Here is a 17,687-nt window from a genome sequence, read left to right on the forward strand (position 1 = left end):
ATTGTTCCTTTTGTTTTTGTAAATCGAAGTAAAATGATGGCGAAAAAACTAAAATCAATACAAAGAGTGTGTAGTCAAGACTAGAGACTTATATTATTAAGCTAATAGCGTGACATAAGGGAAACGTGTTTAACTATTGGCTAAATTACCCATCTAAAATAATAATAATAATATAAAGATTATAAACATTTATTCATACTAACTACTAAAAGCATACTTAATTATTTATTTAATTAATAGTCAATGACAACTTCATGCGGGTAAACTATCCAGTGATTAGATATAGTTAACGTCGGGTTCATCTATTCTAATTAACAAAGAAATGAGCTTATGGCAAGTGGCAAAACAAGCAGAATCTGCTTAGGTAAGATAGTGTTTACCCATTGGTGCATATTATGCTATTAGGCTAACAAACTTTTACCACAAAAACACCCAGATTACCTAAATCCTAATAATCTACAGAAAATAAATCTACAGAAAATAATTAATTGTTTTAACAAATGCTTACTATATTATTATTACTTCATCTAATTGTCAACAAACCAGCTCTTAGAGTCCATTTGACATATTAAAATTTTTTTTTAGATTGATCCCATTAAATTAATGGAATAAAATGAGATCACAATCTAATTAACTACCAAATTACTCATCTTTAATGATCATAACTAGCCAATTTCACAACCAATTAACTTAATTTTAATTATTCATAACAAAAAAAAAGCATAAATCACACAAGAGTAGACAACATAACTAAACTTAATTTGAATTTAATGTTAGACATTGTCTTTAAAATTTTAATTTATAACTTGCATAGTCAGCATCAAGCTATGTTACATGTAATCAAGTACAAAGTAAGTATGCATATACAACAAATATACAAAAGAAATCAATCTTAAAGTAAAGGACATTTTTACTGAAAAAATAAACTAAAAATTTATAGGAAAAATTATTTTTAAAATGTCAATTTTTAGCCTTTTTATAGATAAAGGGCAAACATTATGTTTATTTTACAAAGGTTTAACCTTTTGCTCCAAACCTTTGCTCCTATTTGCAACGAAATAGCTAAATAACATGTAACTTGTTATACAAGTTATCTTTGACTTTTTGACAATTTAAACCTGAAAAACATGAAAAAAGATAATAAAACTAACTACTCAGCTCCTCTACCAAACAACCACCGCCTACTCAACTCTATCCACCACCAGCACCACTTAGATTCTCTACCACATAATACATATGTATATTCTAGCAAACTATATATTATACGTATTCTTTTTTTAATGATCATATTCAACTGTACATAATTATCCAGTAATCTAAGTAACTAATTATATAATGATTTGCTAGTGAAGTCATAAATGGGTGGGAATTACTAACTTAACCAATACATATATTAATATCCGTAGACTTTAGGTATAAGGTTGTACATAAATTGAATGCTGTCAATTGACAGCCTTGACGGGACATATATCCGCCTTGATAACTACTAATAGTAATACATTTTTTTTGGAAATGAATAATAATACATCTTAAATAGCTAGTACCAAAGAAGCATGCATTATATTGAACTATATTAGGATTAGAAATAGAGAATACATGAAGTCAAGGTAAAAGGTATGGATTATGTCATTTATATGGCATAAGTCAACATTTGAATCTGCTGCTTAAGACCTTAATTCACCTCGACTCATTAGTCCACCTGCCCAAAATTGTTTTTACTGAATTAAGACCTGGATAGCAACTCAATTTACAAGAAACTTTATAAAAAAAAAACTACCCCTTTAGTCTTTAGCTTCTCTAGTGAGAGACCGTTTTTCAAATAGACGACTTCAAAACAAAATGCTCAAATTTTTATTTTTTTTTAATTTATATTAATTGAAACATTTAACCCATATATTTAATGCGTCTTCGGAGATACAGTTCTCTAATAACAATTTGTAAAACAAGAATAAGAGTAAAAAAACACATATTCTCTTATGGATTTCATTGTTAATAGCTAATTAAGTTTTTTACTTTTAATTGTCACTTTAATTTTCACTCAATTTTTAAGCAGTATTTTAATTTCACCTACAAATTATTTATTCTCTCTTTTGATTTTATCTGCTTATTTATTTACCCTACTTGTTATTTCTCTTATCAACCAATTACAAATCAGCATTTAGACATTTTTAAAAGAAGTGAAAATCAAATTGAACGAAGGGAGTGCTTTCAAAAATATCAGAATAATGAGAATCTCGTCATGGAGAATAACATTCATTATACATATACTTAAAAACATAATAATAATAATAATAATAATAATAATAATAATAATAATAATAATAATAAGGTCGATCAATACATAAAACTCTCCAAAATGGACCTACCACTACTTAGAAACAATGTTTTCAAATATACATTCAATAGACAGAAGAAATGGGTGCACCAAATCCTCTTTATGGTTGGACTAAATACTTGATTAAAACCTAATATTCACATTAAAAATTAATCCACACTTACATTAATTCCATTATAATTCACATGGTGATGGTGCCTTTTCAACTAATAGTCTAAGGTCAAAACTCTATATATTCTGTTGCTCCAATCATATATATCATATATCCCAACACTTCTCTTCATACTACTCACTAAAAGCTTCTTTCTAGGAACTTAGTTGGGTGTTAAGATCAAAATGGAGTTGCATACCACAAAATGTAGCCGACCCCACTTTTTTGGATTGTCGATATTTTTAGCATTTGTGGTTTGCTTAGCGAGCGCAGAGATACACTACCATAAGTTTGTTGTATGTCGTTTACTCTTCTCTTATCTTTATTAGTATAGTGTCATTGTAACGAATTGAGCTAAGTTAGAGTCGAGTTTATGAAAATATTTATATTACAACATCATTCGATTACCTCTAAGGAGTCACTTAGATTAAGATTTGGATGTTCGGATGTAATAACACTAAAAAAGAGGTTGTTTCTAATTGACCGTTAAACATCATGTACAATTTCATTTAAATAACATACGTCAAATAATTTAATTAGCATTTGTAAAATAATTTATTATATTTCGAAACTAAAAAAATATGAATTTTTGGCATGGACAATAAGTGATACTATTCATCACTATTAAAATAATCTACAATATATACTAGTATTAAACTAAAAAAACAATATATAGCTAGTAAAAAGTAACGTCGTCTAGTAAGCTCTATTAAGTTAATGAGCATTTTAGAAGTAGTTTGAGTCGTATAGACTCATCATCACCACTATTCGAACATCGTCGCGGGTCAAATTATATTTCTAAATATGTTAATAAGTATATTGATTAAATTGTTAAAAATATTAATGTGTGACACATTGTCTTAAATTCAAGTTTTACCATCAATATTATAATTTGTTACATTAATTATCATTTTATTTTATTTTCAATAGTAATATTTTTTACTTCCTTGCATGAGAAGTAAATAATTTATGACAGCCACTCTTATATAGACATGATTTTTCTGGTCATAATAAAACAGATTCAACCAACACCAGTGAAGAGGCTGTGCAACAACCATGTGATTATGACAGTAAATGGGCAGTTTCCGGGGCCAACCATAGAGGCTCGCAACGGAGACACTCTCATTATCCAAGTCACTAATTCAGGCAAATACGACATCACTCTTCACTGGTAACCATCTCAACTAAAAATTTATAAGTTAATGGTTAAAATCTAAGATAGCAAGGATCTATGATTTATATTAAGTTGGGTCAATAATTAGAACTTAAAGTAAATTATAGTCAATATACTATAAATTAAAAATATAAAAGTAAAAAGTTCAGTGTATTTGACTCTATTATTTTAGTTTAATTTCAAATTTTAGACTGTAATTCAAAACAAATTTTTTAGTATATATTTTAGAACATATAAAAATATTTATTGAAATTTTTTAAAATTCAAGTGAGGTTAAATGATTCTGTACGCATCAACCTCCCTCCGCCCCAAGTCTAAAGGCCACATATCATATTGTAAGATAATATTCAAACATGTGTTTTTTTTCCTATAAATTATGATCGATACTATATCAAAAAACAATCTAACCAAAAATTTAAACTAATATCTGAAACTAATCTATTATTATCGTTTTACATATATTGAATAAAACATGCAATCCTTGCTGAAACATGTTATTAAGTATATATTCCGATGACATTATTTTCAGGCATGGAATACGTCAAATGAGAACACCATGGGCAGATGGACCGGAATACGTAACACAATGTCCAATTAAACCAGGAGGAACATACACGTACCGATACACCGTTGTAGAACAAGAGGGCACATTTTGGTGGCATGCTCATAGCAAATGGTTACGAGCTACTGTCTATGGAGCTTTAATTATTTACCCCAAGCTAGGATCTTCTTACCCTTTCTCTAAGCCTGCTAGAGAATTTCCTCTAATTCTTGGTAAGATTACAATTACATTACTTAATTAATAAGCATATATACTTGGTAAACATAAATTATGCGCGTCTAACAATTGGTTGTTAGTTGTTGACGTCTAATTCTGTTGACTTGCTTAACCAACCGGTAGCATTGCTTCTTTTGTTGGTTGTTAAGCAAGTTGTATGTTGTCAATAGTGATGTTTGTGTCAAGGAATTAGCTCAACCAAAAGATTAAGTTGATGATTGAGGCTAAAAGTGTGGATGTTGTTAGAGTATAAGATATCCTGGGGCTGAACCAAAAGTTGAAGCTGATTATTGACACTCTGTGATATGTTATATACTCTAACAGATGTAATACAGATTCTCCTCATATATACATTAAATATTCCACGTTAAATAAGGGGTGATTGAGATTTAAACCCATAATCTCTTTTCACATTAATTTCTGATACCATATTAAGGAACCAACTCAACTAAAAAAATTAAACTAATGATTGAGATCCTACAATATATTATGTGCTCTTTTAACAGTTTGGTAAAATTAGAACGGTTGGTTGTTTAACAGTGTTGATGTGATACTTGTGATTGTTAGGTGAATGGTGGAACAGAGACCCGATGCAAGTCCTTCGACAGTCAATGATAACAGGAGCAGCTCCAAACGTGTCTGATGCATACACTATCAATGGTCAACCTGGTGATTTATATCGCTGCTCTAGTCAAGGTTCGGTTTTATGCATTGAAGTTTTAAAATCATCTATTTAAAAAAAAGTAAAAAATTAAGAAAAAAATATTTGGATGCAAATTACCTATTCCATATTTTAAGTAAAAATATATGTAGAAAGTAATATGATGTCTATATCGAACTTTATTTTTTGAATTTGAAGGTAAAACTGCAAAATTCCTATAAAAAACAGGTGATAAGAAACTAATCTAATTTGTAGGTTGAGATAATAGAATCTCTGTCAGGTTGAAAAGAAAAGCTTTCAACCACTAGATTAATTAAACTTTATTATCCTTCCTTGTTTCCGTCTTAGTGGCCAAAAAATTTAAAAATGTTAGCTGGTGACAAAATGATGCATACTGTTGGAAATACTTCACATGTGAAGAAGATCCTACATTACAAAAATAATGAATTACGAAATTTCATATAATGCTTGGTAATCATCCTTCTAATACCATATGATTTTAGGCCACATCAAATATATATACAAGTTAACAAGCAATGTGGCTCATATATTTCTTCCAATGACGACTGATCCAACATATCAATTATTAACGTAAGGCATATAAATATCAAAAATAATTTATGGGTGAATGATGTTTAAACATTAACACAAATATATTTTGAAATGTTTTTAAGTAGAATCTGAAAATAATTTAATTGTAATGCAGATACAACTATCTTCCCTATTCAAGCTGGTGAAACCATTCTCCTCCGGCTCATCAACGCTGCACTCAATCAACAACTATTTTTCTCTATCGCCAACCACCAAATGACTATTGTAGAAGCAGACGCGGCATACAATAAACCATTCACCACCAACATTGTCATGATCGGACCAGGCCAAACGACAAACATCTTAATCACTGCAAACCAACCACCAGCTCGGTACTATGTAGCAGCCACAGCCTATGCAAGCGCACCTGGTGTAGCATTCGACAACACCACAACCACAGCAATCCTCGAGTACAGAACATCAAGTTCTTCCTCAATTAGGCCAATCTTACCACAATTACCAGCATGGAATGATACAAACACTGCCAACTCATTTTCCTCTCGGTTTAGGAGTATTTATCATGGAAAAGTCCCACTCCAAATCGATGAAAACCTATTTTTCACTATAAGTCTCGGATCAATCAATTGTTCTCGCCCAAGTTTCCGGTGCCAAGCGCCTAATAACACAAGATTTACTGCTAGTATGAACAATGTTTCCTTTGTTCTACCAAGACGAAACTCTATATTACAAGCAATGTACCAAAATACACCCGGGATTTTCACCACAGACTTCCCTGCAGTGCCCCCATTGCAATTTGATTACACCGGAAATGTTAGTCGTGGGCTTTGGACTCCTGTTCGGGGTACAAAGTTATACAGGTTGAAATTTGGATCCTCTGTGCAAATTGTATTACAGAACACAAATATTGTTACAGTTGAAGATCATCCTATGCATCTTCATGGTTACCATTTCTTTGTTGTTGGTACGGGTAAAGGGAATTTTAATCCAAGAACCGATCCTGCTAGATTCAATCTCGTTGATCCACCAGTAAGGAATACGGTTGGTACTACACCTGGTGGATGGGTTGCTATTCGATTTGTTGCTGATAATCCAGGTAATCTATTATAGAATATGTAATATATCCTAAGGCTTCAACCATCAGCTTAAGCTTTTGGTTGAGTTGATTTATGACATGGTATCAGAGCAAATATGACAAGAAGTTGCAGGTTTGAATCTCAATCACTACTCATTTAAATTGAAATATTCAGCACCATGTATGAAGAGGATTTGTGTTGCATCCACACTTTTTAGTCTAAAGGGCTCTCGTGTGAGGAGCGTAGTAAAGTATATAACATATCTTGGGGCCTCAACTATCAGTTTAAGCTTTTGGTTGAGCTGTTAGCAAAAAAATCCATTAGACTAATTTCTCGATTCTATTCTTCCAATTTATTTATTTAATTTTTTCTTCATGTAGGAGTTTGGCTAATGCATTGTCACCTTGATGTTCATATTGGGTGGGGATTGGCTATGGTGTTCTTGGTCGAGAACGGTGTTGGTGAGTTACAAACCTTAGAAGCACCTCCACTTGATCTTCCTCAATGTTTTTGAGTGTAAAAAGCATTGGACTTGCATATGATGCTCAAGTAACAACCTCAAGATCTAAGAACACTCTTGTTTAGAAAATAATGTAGTACTCCTATCATTTTGGATATTATCATTTCCCATGTACCCAACTATGGCACAAGCTCAAGCTCAATATTTTTCTTTTATTTTTTTGAGTTGAGGTCAAGCTCTATATTATTATGTATTAAATTGATTTAGTTTTATTTTTGAAAATGTGAAATGTGTGCTTATATATAGCAAGAAAATTTGCAACCAAATATATGTGATTTTATTAGAGTTCAAACCTAGTCATGAATTTCAGGAACTCATTGGTGCCCCTCTAATTTCTTGGTTTTAGTATATATAGTTTTTGTTGGGATTATTACTATACAATATACAAATTGTATAAATATGCACCGTATAACAACAGAAATTCATTACAGAATAATAACGGTAACTTGATATTCATATATATATATATATGAAAGGCAGAAAGAATGGTTTCAAATAACTTGTAGGTAAGAGTAGGTTATAAAAATAGGTTTATTTTCAAAGTAAATATGAATTCAGAAAAATACTCTATAAGCATAGTAATTATTTCTTGGAAAAATATTTCATTTTTGAAAAATATGGTTACAAGTTTCTCTCATATCTAGACATCTACTAATCTACCCATATGAGGTAGAACTTAACTGCTCTAGTTACTATTATACAAAAAAGTATTTAAACGCTCTAATTTTATGAATACAAAAAAATAAAGACAGAGAATTAATCTAACTAGTGGTTTAAGACTTTCCTTTTCAACCTTGTAAGCTGTGACAACCGTTCAATTCTCATCGTCTAAAGAAATAATTTATTTACTCTCTCCTTACCCATAGAAATCCGCTAACCTAATCACGAATAAAAAAACCAAAGACCATTTAAAGGAAAAAAAATTGATGATGCATATGAATTAATGAATATAAATTATAAATTTGACTATCATACAAACTGTTTCGACCTTTTTTATTGGGGATAACTCTTTGGACCTTTGAATTTACCACTTACTTTTTAGTTCATCAATTTATTTTGCTCCACAAAATACTTTGATCCGCTCTTTATTTCCTATTTTAACCAGTCTCACATTCTCTTTGTATCAGGTATATATATTTTTTCCATCTTCTTAGTTTTTATTTTCTACACCAACTAAAACTTAATAATAATTATTACTTCCACTGCCCCTTAGGAATTGCAACAAACTGATTTTTAGTTCACAATTTTATTTTTGGCCATCACTCACCCTCTTTTTTAGTTCTAATACATTTAGCCTTTTTTTTTCAATTTATTTATACGTTTTTTCCTAACTTTTTCATATAAGGGTGTTTGGCAATTGGGTGTTGGCTTTTTTAGTTTGCTTGTTTCACCAGCTGGAAATAATGGTTGTTTTTATTGGCTTTTAAGCTAATTGTTTCTAAAGATGTTTGGTAAATTTGAATATTGGTTGTTGGCTGTTTATTAGAAAAAAGTAAACCAACAAGCCAAAAGCCAATTAAAAAAGTTAGTTGGAGCAGCTTTTTTATTTTGCCTCATAAGTCGATTTTTCAGATGCTTTAAAGCCATTTACCAAACAAGTATGATACTGATATTTTGGACCCATTGTTTAAAAGTATCATATCATACTTAGTTACAATACCTATGGCCGTATGGGGATTGAGGTAAGTATTATTAAGGTATTACGTTTTATGCAACTTTCAAACAAGTATAAGAGCTGATTGGCTAATTGCATGGACCACGAGGCATGATCTGCTTAGGTTGGATTCATGGCACCAATTGGTGGATTGGGTTTAGCTTTCCAACAGAAACACAATACTACCGTAACATTTTGCTTATATCTGATTGGCATTGGTCGTATTAATATATTCATCCAATTGTACGGAGTGACTGAAATACGTATACAAGAGTAATAAATTTGGTAAATATTTAATCTACTTTATTAAAAGGATGAAATAATCTTTTAAAAAAACAAATGTGATGATAATCCAATCACAAAGGAAATTCCGAGCATATTTAATATGTTTGACTATACAGGCCTTAAAAAGTTAGAGACCTTAATATTAATTTGTACAATTTATATCAAGTGTTTAAAAATACAAGTCGTTGTTAGAAAATTATGATAATTCTTAAAAATTACATTGCGCCTCAAAAAAATTATCAATTTTTACTCCATGTCCAATCACAATTCATCACTCAGTTGCAAATTAATCATCACATTAAAATTCACTATAAAATAATATCAGCTAATAATAGTTATGCCAAAGTCTTCAGGGGTGTTTGGTCATGGCTTTTCGCTTAGGTATTTTGGTTGTCTTTCGGTTTTTAGCTTGTTGGTTGGTCAAATAGTCAAAAAAAAGTGTTTGGTAAATAGTTTTTAAGCTAGTTTACTCCACTTAACTTTTTTGGTTGACTTTTGATTTATTAACTCACTTTTTCTCTAATAAATAACCAATAACAAATATCTAAATTTACCAAATATTTTCATAAATAGCTGACTTTTTCAACTACTTTAAAAATCAATAAAAACAACTAATATTTTCGACTGATCAAACAAGCCAGTTAACACGTAACAGCGAATAACCAAACCCCCCTAATCATAATATGCATAGTTGGCTACAGAAAATAATACAAATCAACATGAAAGATAGTCAATTAGAGATTGTATAAAAACAAGATTCGAGAATAGAAAAGTTAGGATGACATAGTCAGAGCCATTTCGTTTATTTTTGGGCATCAGAGTAAAAGACAAAAAGGGCCCAAAAAACCTTAAGGCTTAACAAATAAAATAATACACCTTCAATTTTTTTTTATTATTGATACTTAAATTACTTTATAAAAAAACTAAGAACTCATATTAATTAGTTAGAAAAGTTAGTTATATATAAATTTAATTCAAATTAATATAAATTACATCATAAAAATAAGTTTATTAGGCATTAAAAAATTCGAGGCCCTAGCCGATAGTCCGCTTTACCCTTGCTAATCGACAACCATGGATATAGTACATGTTTTTCTATAAAAATGCACCAACATCTCTGTATTAAGCACATAATTTTCAATTTTAAAATACATAAACAAGGTTAGTGCACCAACATCTCTGTATTAATCATAGACATAGTACTTAATAAGACAACTAATCCACAAATACCACATAATATATACCATGTTAGTTCATATAAGTTGTAGGATTAGGTCATTACTCTAATGTTTTCATCTCATTCTCGTACTTATATATACTTAAAAACTCATACCATTATCGCAACACAAAATCTTTTATCTTTCTAGTAAAACGCAAAACAGAAGACGTACAATGGAAATACACAGCAAAAAATACGGTCTTTTTCTTGGATTATCCCTCATTTTCACATTTGCAGCTGGTTTTGCAATTGCAGAAATCCATCACCATGAGTTTGTCGTAAGTTCCTTTCCTCTAGTGTTGCATGCTGTTTAAGTTCCATGCATGAAAATGCACTTCACATATGAATAATTTATTTCTGTGGGTGTCAAATTGACAGATTGAACCAAAGGCAGTGAGTAGACTCTGTCGAACTCAACAAATTATGACGGTAAACGGTCAATTTCCTGGACCGACCCTTGAGGTGCACAATGGAGACACACTGGTCATCAATGTCAAAAATGCTGGCAAATATGATATCTCTCTTCACTGGTAAGTAGTTAAATACACATTTGTGCAGTCCGTTCTTTAAAGTTGTTTTCACAAAGAATGTTTATGGAGAATTAAAAAAAAAAAAAACTTTTAGACATTAAATATATTATTTTATTGAATAATAAATTTGATTAAAGAAAAGTGGAACTATCAGAATTTGAAAAATATTAATATAAAGAAAGTGAAACGATACCAGAATTACAACTCACAATTATTATAACAATTATTAAAATAACATTAGTGAAAAACATTTGAATACCATAAGCAATATAAAGTTAAAATAAAGTTGGAAAATATGTGGATCATAAGATTATTAAAATATTTATGAATAAGATTAATTATGTCCGAAATTTGTGATATAAGTAGAAAGATTTTTAATGAAAACAACAAATGCAAGGAAAAGGAAAATAACTTAAATGTAACATGTTTCGAAACTTTGACTCAGGCATGGAGTCCGCCAATTGAGAAACCCATGGGCAGATGGACCCGAGTATGTGACACAGTGCCCGATTAAACCAGGAGGAAGTTACACGTACCGGTTCACCATCGAGAACCAAGAGGGGACTTTATGGTGGCACGCTCACAGCAAATGGTTGAGAGCCACTGTATACGGGGCTCTAATCATATATCCCAAGCTGGGATATTCATATCCTTTCCCAAAACCCACACGAGAATTTCCACTTATTCTAGGTAAATCAAAGTTACTATATACTAGCCCAAAAAATAGATCATAATGCATGATGAAAATGACGGAAATCGGTTAACAGGGGAATGGTGGAACAGAGACCCAATGCAAGTCCTACGACAGTCTATGATAACAGGAGCTGCACCAAATGTTTCTGACGCATATACAATCAATGGTCAACCTGGTGACTTATATGGATGCTCCAACAAAGGTTTTGATCAATCCTTATCCCCAATAATATTATGCCGTGATCTGTTCCAACGATACAAAATAAGCTATTTTATATTAGTGTGAAAACTAGAATTGAAAAACAAATAAACAAATTGCATCATGAAATGGAAGTGCCTAAGCTATTTTTCATCTTATTTGAATTCTAAGACCATCTTTGGTGATGTTTGGCAAAATGGTTTTAGTCTTAGTTTTTATGCTTGCTTTTCGCTTTTGTCTATTTGATTGGTCAAACAAATAGTAAAAGTGTTTGATACACGGCTTAAAAGTCAACTGAAAAGTGGTTTTTACGCCAAAACCAAAAACGTTACAAGGAAAAACTTTTTTCATTGGCTTTTGACTTTTAAACCAATTTTTTTCTCTTATAAACAGTAAACAGTTAACAATTAATTTTTACCAATCATAAAAGCTAGCTTATCACAACCAACCGGTCAAACCGGCCAATAGCTTTTGACTACATCGTCAGCTATAAGAACCACATATCTTAGAACCACAAAAGCTGGATGGACAGGTCAAGCAAGGCATCTTAGACCCACATATCTTAAGAAAAATTAGTCCTTTCAGTCGAAGCCATTTATGCCAATTTTTTAAAATGAGAAAACTTGATGTTTTGAACAACTATATCAGAATATCGTAAGCTATAAATAGAACCATCAAGCAAATTTTAACTTCATTAATAGTATAATAATTGCTGTAATTCTGTGTAGATACAACAATATTTCCAGTTGAAGCTGGTGAAACAATTCTTCTCCGAATCATCAATGCTGCACTCAATCAAGAACTCTTCTTTGCAATTGCCAACCATCAAATGACTGTTGTTGAGGCTGATGCGGCGTACACCAAGCCCTTCACTACCAATGTTGTTATGATTGGACCAGGTCAAACAACTAATGTCCTAGTCACTGCTAATCAACCACCAGGCCGATACTATATTGCAGCTACAGCGTATGCTAGTGCTCCTGGGGTTGCCTTCGACAACACTACCACTACTGCAGTCCTTGAATACAAGTCTGCTGCTTGCAAAACCAAAAACGGAAGTCCAATAAAACCAATTCTTCCACAATTACCATTCTGGAATGACACAAACACCGCGAATGCATTCACTGCGCAATTTAGAGGCATTTCGGAAGGAAAAGTGCCACTTGAGATTCATGAAAACCTATTTTTCACAGTCAGCCTTGGGCTAATCAATTGTTCGCGTCCAAGTTTCCGTTGTCAAGGCCCCAATAATACGAGGTTCACTGCTAGTATGAACAATGTATCTTTTGTGTTGCCAAGAAGAAATTCTATATTACAGGCTCTATATCAAAATACACCAGGTGTCTTCACCACTGACTTCCCTCCAGTGCCCCCCGTCCAATTCGATTACACTGGTCAAGTAAGCCGAGCAATGTGGACACCTTCACGTGGGACTAAACTATACAAGTTGAAGTTTGGATCTCATGTACAAATAGTTTTACAGAACACTAACATCTCATCAATTGAAGATCATCCCATGCATCTCCATGGATACCAGTTCTTTGTTGTTGGCAGCGGAAAAGGTAACTTTAATCCACAAAGAGACCCTGCTAATTTTAATTTGGTTGACCCACCGGTTAGGAATACCGTTGGAACAACACCTGGAGGATGGGTTGCCATCAGATTTGTGGCTGATAACCCAGGTAATATATAAGCAAGTTACCTATGTTTTATAAATTTGCAAAACTTCATCACTGCCGCACAAATACCATTCAAAATTAGTGACTCTAATATTTGTCTTTACTGTTTATTATTTGAACAGGGGTTTGGCTCATGCATTGTCATCTAGATGTCCATATTGGCTGGGGTTTGGCTATGGCCTTCTTGGTCGAGAACGGCTTTGGTGAACTAAATTCCATTCAGGTTCCTCCACCTGGGCTTCCTCAATGTTGAGCCCAATTAAAGCATTGAACTCAAGTCAGATCTGCCTTATTGGAAGTGAATATTGGTTTTCTTATTTCATAATCCGAAGAGATATCCTTCATCCGAATTAGTTTTTTTCTGTAGTCATTCACTTTTTCTAGGCTGTAAAAACGAGGTTAAAGGCTAGCTCCATTGAGCAGATGAACTTGTTGGTGTGCCGTGTGAGTTTTATTTTAATGTAAAGTGTAAACAAATCTGTTCATATTAAAAAAATTATGAGGCAAGAAGTCTTGCCTACGATTACTGAATTATATAACATCTCTCGCGTCTCGATCTTACGACTCACAATTGAACTATATATACCAAACAAAGCTACTAAAAACCTTGAACATAAACACCAATGAATTAGATACATCATCTAAATCAAATATCAGAAAGCTAATTAGAGCATTTCTCTTACAAGATGGCAGCAAATAGCCTTTAAGAGTTATAAGTTTCTGCAAAGAAAACCCTATTAGTCAATTAGAAGCAAACTTCAAACAACGGGTATCTTTGTGTATATTCTGCCACAAAACGGCACACCACACATCACACACATGTGTGACGAGAAACTAAAACTAGGAGGTTCTACAGCTGCTTTAAAATGTTTGGTACATAATGGTGCATGCATTGCCTCCAAATTTGTATGTTTCCTCTATTTGAGAGGAAAAATTTTAGCATTGTTTAATTTTGAGGCTTTTCACATAATAAGTTCTGATAGTTCATAAATCTCAAGTTTAAGTTCAATTCCAATTAAGTTGGGGAGCAATGACAATAGAAAAATTCATATATTTCATTATTTTGCAACTCTGGACAATACTAAAATGTCAAGCTATCTATATACGTCATAATACTACCGAATAAACCTAAATTCGCGCAAAATTAAGTCGAACAAGTAATATCTGATAATCGAAACTTTCAACATCATAGATTCAAATTTTCATTCAAAGCAACACCAGTTATGTTACGAAATTATCTACCAAACCACTGAAATAAACCTCATATCATGCTAAATAGGAAAATGGAAACCTACTTTTATCATCGTCGTCAAGAGAAGCTTCATCATAGTTGTTAATTTTGACGGATTCTACGATCTTTAATTTTACGAAGCTTCAAGCCTTGACAAAGCAGCCTAGAAAAACAAAATTCATTCTTTCAGAAATCATTTTTACGAATAATTTTGATTCTTTTGACTATGTTTTCAGTGAGAAGAGTGAAGTCATAGTCACCTATACGATTTTCGAACTTAGCAAGAGTAGCCACGGATTCAGAAGCGACGATACGACTTCTAGTCGATGTTCGTCGGAATGCACGAGATATCGCCGCCCATTGCTTAACTTCGACGCTTTTTCGCGATTGTAAAATGCAAAGCACAAAATGTTGGGCGTTTATTGGAAATTAGATAGATTTTGTGTAAAACACACATGTTATAAATATTTACTAGTATTAATAATAATATTATTTTATAAAATTAATTTATTTACAATATAAACTTCATTATTAAATATTTGTATGTGTTAATATATTATTATTATTATTATTATCAAAATGAATAAATAATTTTTTATACAACAATATTAAAATTTATACTCATAGTAATGATTGATTATTGAGACAAATAAAATTTAAAAAGTCTTCAATATGATAGATAGGAGGAACGATTTAGTTGAAAAAATAGCAAATTAATTAGCTTATTCAGTATAGGAGTATGATGATTATTATCTAATTAGTTAAAATAAAGATTTACATGTATATTATTTTTTTTGATTTATATAAGAAAATATAGTATTCAATATATTACATGTTTTAATGAGTGAATTATTTCCCTAAATATCAAGTCAAATATCAAAAGTTTCCCTGTCAATAATAGAAAAAGGCGAAAAAAGTTATAATGATAATATGACACGTGTCTCAAGCCGTTTATTTATTAGTATAGTTTATAGATTATAGATAGGAATTTTGCACTATAATTGGATAGAAAATTAGGAGAGAAAAGAAAAGAAGAAAGGGGAAGAAAGGAAGGGAGGAAACCAGAGGGAAAAAACTTCATTGTTTGTAATAGGAAGGAAAGGGAGGGAAAGAAAACAATAATATTTTCCTATTAAATTTTTCCTCTTATGAAGAGATTTGAATGTTAACAAAATGAAGAAACTTAATCCTTCAAATCCCTTCCCTCCTAATCCTCGTCTACTCTTTTTGCTATCCCTAATCCTCCGAATCCTTTCCTTTCTTTTTCCCGCAATTTCCCTCCCTCCAAACAAGACCTGAAGAAAAGTCCTTCACAATGACTCAACTGCCTATTAGACTATAAAATACTTCCTCTGAATTTTATTAATTGCTACAATTCTTGTAGCAATTACTGTTCATCAATTGATTTTATTTAGTATATATTTCTCCATTTATAATAAAACATAGTCAACTGAGATCTTGTTTAATTCGTCTTAATGCGTATTTTCATAATATTAACTTTTTAAAAACTTTTATCATATGAAATTAAAGATATTGAAAATTAAAATCGTGCATTAAATAGCGTGAAAAATAAAAGTGTAGTAACTATTAAAAACTAGATGAAGTACATAATTCTATGTTCAAGAGTTTTTTTCTATTTTTATTTAATAGACAAATGAGCTTGAGATGAAAGTAATTTTGAAAATAAGTCATCAGCAAATCGAAAAGTTAGTTTTCTTGTCTACGATTTTGATCAAAGCTAAATATTGACTATTACAAAAATCAAAGTTTAACCAAAGTTTTTTATGCTAATGTATATTGATGGCTTATTCTGTTATGTGACTTATGTCTATTATTTGAGTTATAAATTTTACGGTTGTGCATTGATATCTTATGAAATAGTGTTTAGTGCATGCTGAAGATTGTAAAACATTGATCAAAATGGTATGCCAGCGGGAAATATGTATCAAAGTTCGTATTATTCATGGTTAATTAAAAGTTCGTATTATTGTAGGAAAATCAGTAAAAGTTCGTATTATTCAGGGTAATTTTTCCTAATTTTTATTTTAAAGTTTTGGAAAATAAAGTGACTATGATATATCTGGTTGAGCTTTAAAAATATTGATACATTATCTAAATGAAAAATTACCCTGAATAATTCAATTTTTACTTTTCCTACAATAATCTTAACTTTTGATTAATCATAAATAATCTCAACTATTGGGTTAATTATCCAAGAATGTTGTTGCTCAGATTGTAACTTGTTTTTGTAAGTTACCTTCCATAAAAAAGATAAAATTAAAAAAAAAAACTATTAGGATTAAAAGGAAAAATGAAAAAATAAAAAAACAAAAGCCTTCTCTCCCTCCCCAACTGCCACCCCACTCCTACCACTTAAGCCACCGATCCTACTAACCAACCACCCTTTATAATGTCCATTGTTCTCCATCCATTATCCACATTGTTGCTGTCAAGGGGCACGTAGATAAGGTTGAGGGGAGGAAGGAGGTCCTGGCCAAGGCCTTGGTGGATGGCATGGTGGTGTAGGCGATCTAATTCATGTTGGCTACAGGGTGGTGGCGGCGATCTGGTTCATGTGAGCTACATAGTTGTTGGTTGTGGAGGAAGGAGGTGAGGTTGGTCGATGTGATGGTGGAAGTGGCGGCTGCTTACAAGAGAAGGAAAAAGATGATGGCAGTGGAGGATGAGTGGCAGTTGAGGAGGGGGAAGCGGTGGCAGTTTGGGAGGAATTTAGGTGGTTAAGGTTTTTTTATATATATATTTTTTAGGTTTTTAATTAACTTTGTAATTTTTGTAATTTTATTTAATTCTTCTTTTTTTGGGCAAATTTTACCTGTTGTAACAGGTTACCCCAGTCTGTTCTTGGTAAAGATACCCTCAAGTTCGGATTATTCATGGTTAATCTATAGTTGGGATTTTTATAAGAGAATCGAGTGAAGGTTTGATTATTTAG

General features: G+C 31.7%; 2 protein-coding genes across 2 annotated transcripts; both read left to right on the forward strand.

The window, feature by feature from the left end:
• Positions 1 to 2,595: 2,595 nt before the first annotated feature.
• On the forward strand, positions 2,596 to 7,553 carry LOC130827122 (laccase-3-like). Its single transcript, XM_057692744.1, has 6 exons — positions 2,596 to 2,782; positions 3,506 to 3,657; positions 4,190 to 4,434; positions 5,006 to 5,134; positions 5,806 to 6,744; positions 7,105 to 7,553. The coding sequence occupies exons 1-6, from the start codon at positions 2,672 to 2,674 to the stop codon at positions 7,236 to 7,238; spliced, it is 1,710 nt and encodes a 569-aa protein (XP_057548727.1). The 5' UTR covers positions 2,596 to 2,671; the 3' UTR covers positions 7,239 to 7,553.
• A 2,978-nt stretch (positions 7,554 to 10,531) lies between these two features.
• LOC130827288 (laccase-3-like) lies at positions 10,532 to 14,037 on the forward strand. The gene is made up of 6 exons (XM_057692956.1): positions 10,532 to 10,680; positions 10,781 to 10,932; positions 11,378 to 11,622; positions 11,700 to 11,828; positions 12,553 to 13,506; positions 13,626 to 14,037. Exons 1-6 carry the CDS (start codon positions 10,576 to 10,578, stop codon positions 13,754 to 13,756), a joined length of 1,716 nt encoding a protein of 571 aa, XP_057548939.1. The 5' UTR covers positions 10,532 to 10,575; the 3' UTR covers positions 13,757 to 14,037.
• The last annotated feature ends 3,650 nt before the right edge of the window (positions 14,038 to 17,687 follow it).

This window comes from Amaranthus tricolor, chromosome 11 (genome assembly GCF_026212465.1).
Source record: "Amaranthus tricolor cultivar Red isolate AtriRed21 chromosome 11, ASM2621246v1, whole genome shotgun sequence".
Classification (NCBI taxonomy): Eukaryota; Viridiplantae; Streptophyta; class Magnoliopsida; order Caryophyllales; family Amaranthaceae; genus Amaranthus; species Amaranthus tricolor.

Excerpts from the sequence above, each read along its gene's own strand:
- LOC130827122 (XM_057692744.1), top strand. The coding sequence starts at position 2,672 with ATGGAGTTGCATACCACAAAATGTAGCCGACCCCACTTTTTTGGATTG. Across the intron at positions 4,435-5,005 it reads AGAATTTCCTCTAATTCTTG|GTGAATGGTGGAACAGAGAC; the intron begins GTAAGATTACAA and ends TGTGATTGTTAG. Across the intron at positions 5,135-5,805 it reads ATATCGCTGCTCTAGTCAAG|ATACAACTATCTTCCCTATT; the intron begins GTTCGGTTTTAT and ends ATTGTAATGCAG.
- LOC130827288 (XM_057692956.1), top strand. The coding sequence starts at position 10,576 with ATGGAAATACACAGCAAAAAATACGGTCTTTTTCTTGGATTATCCCTC. Across the intron at positions 10,933-11,377 it reads TATGATATCTCTCTTCACTG|GCATGGAGTCCGCCAATTGA; the intron begins GTAAGTAGTTAA and ends ACTTTGACTCAG. Across the intron at positions 13,507-13,625 it reads ATTTGTGGCTGATAACCCAG|GGGTTTGGCTCATGCATTGT; the intron begins GTAATATATAAG and ends TTATTTGAACAG.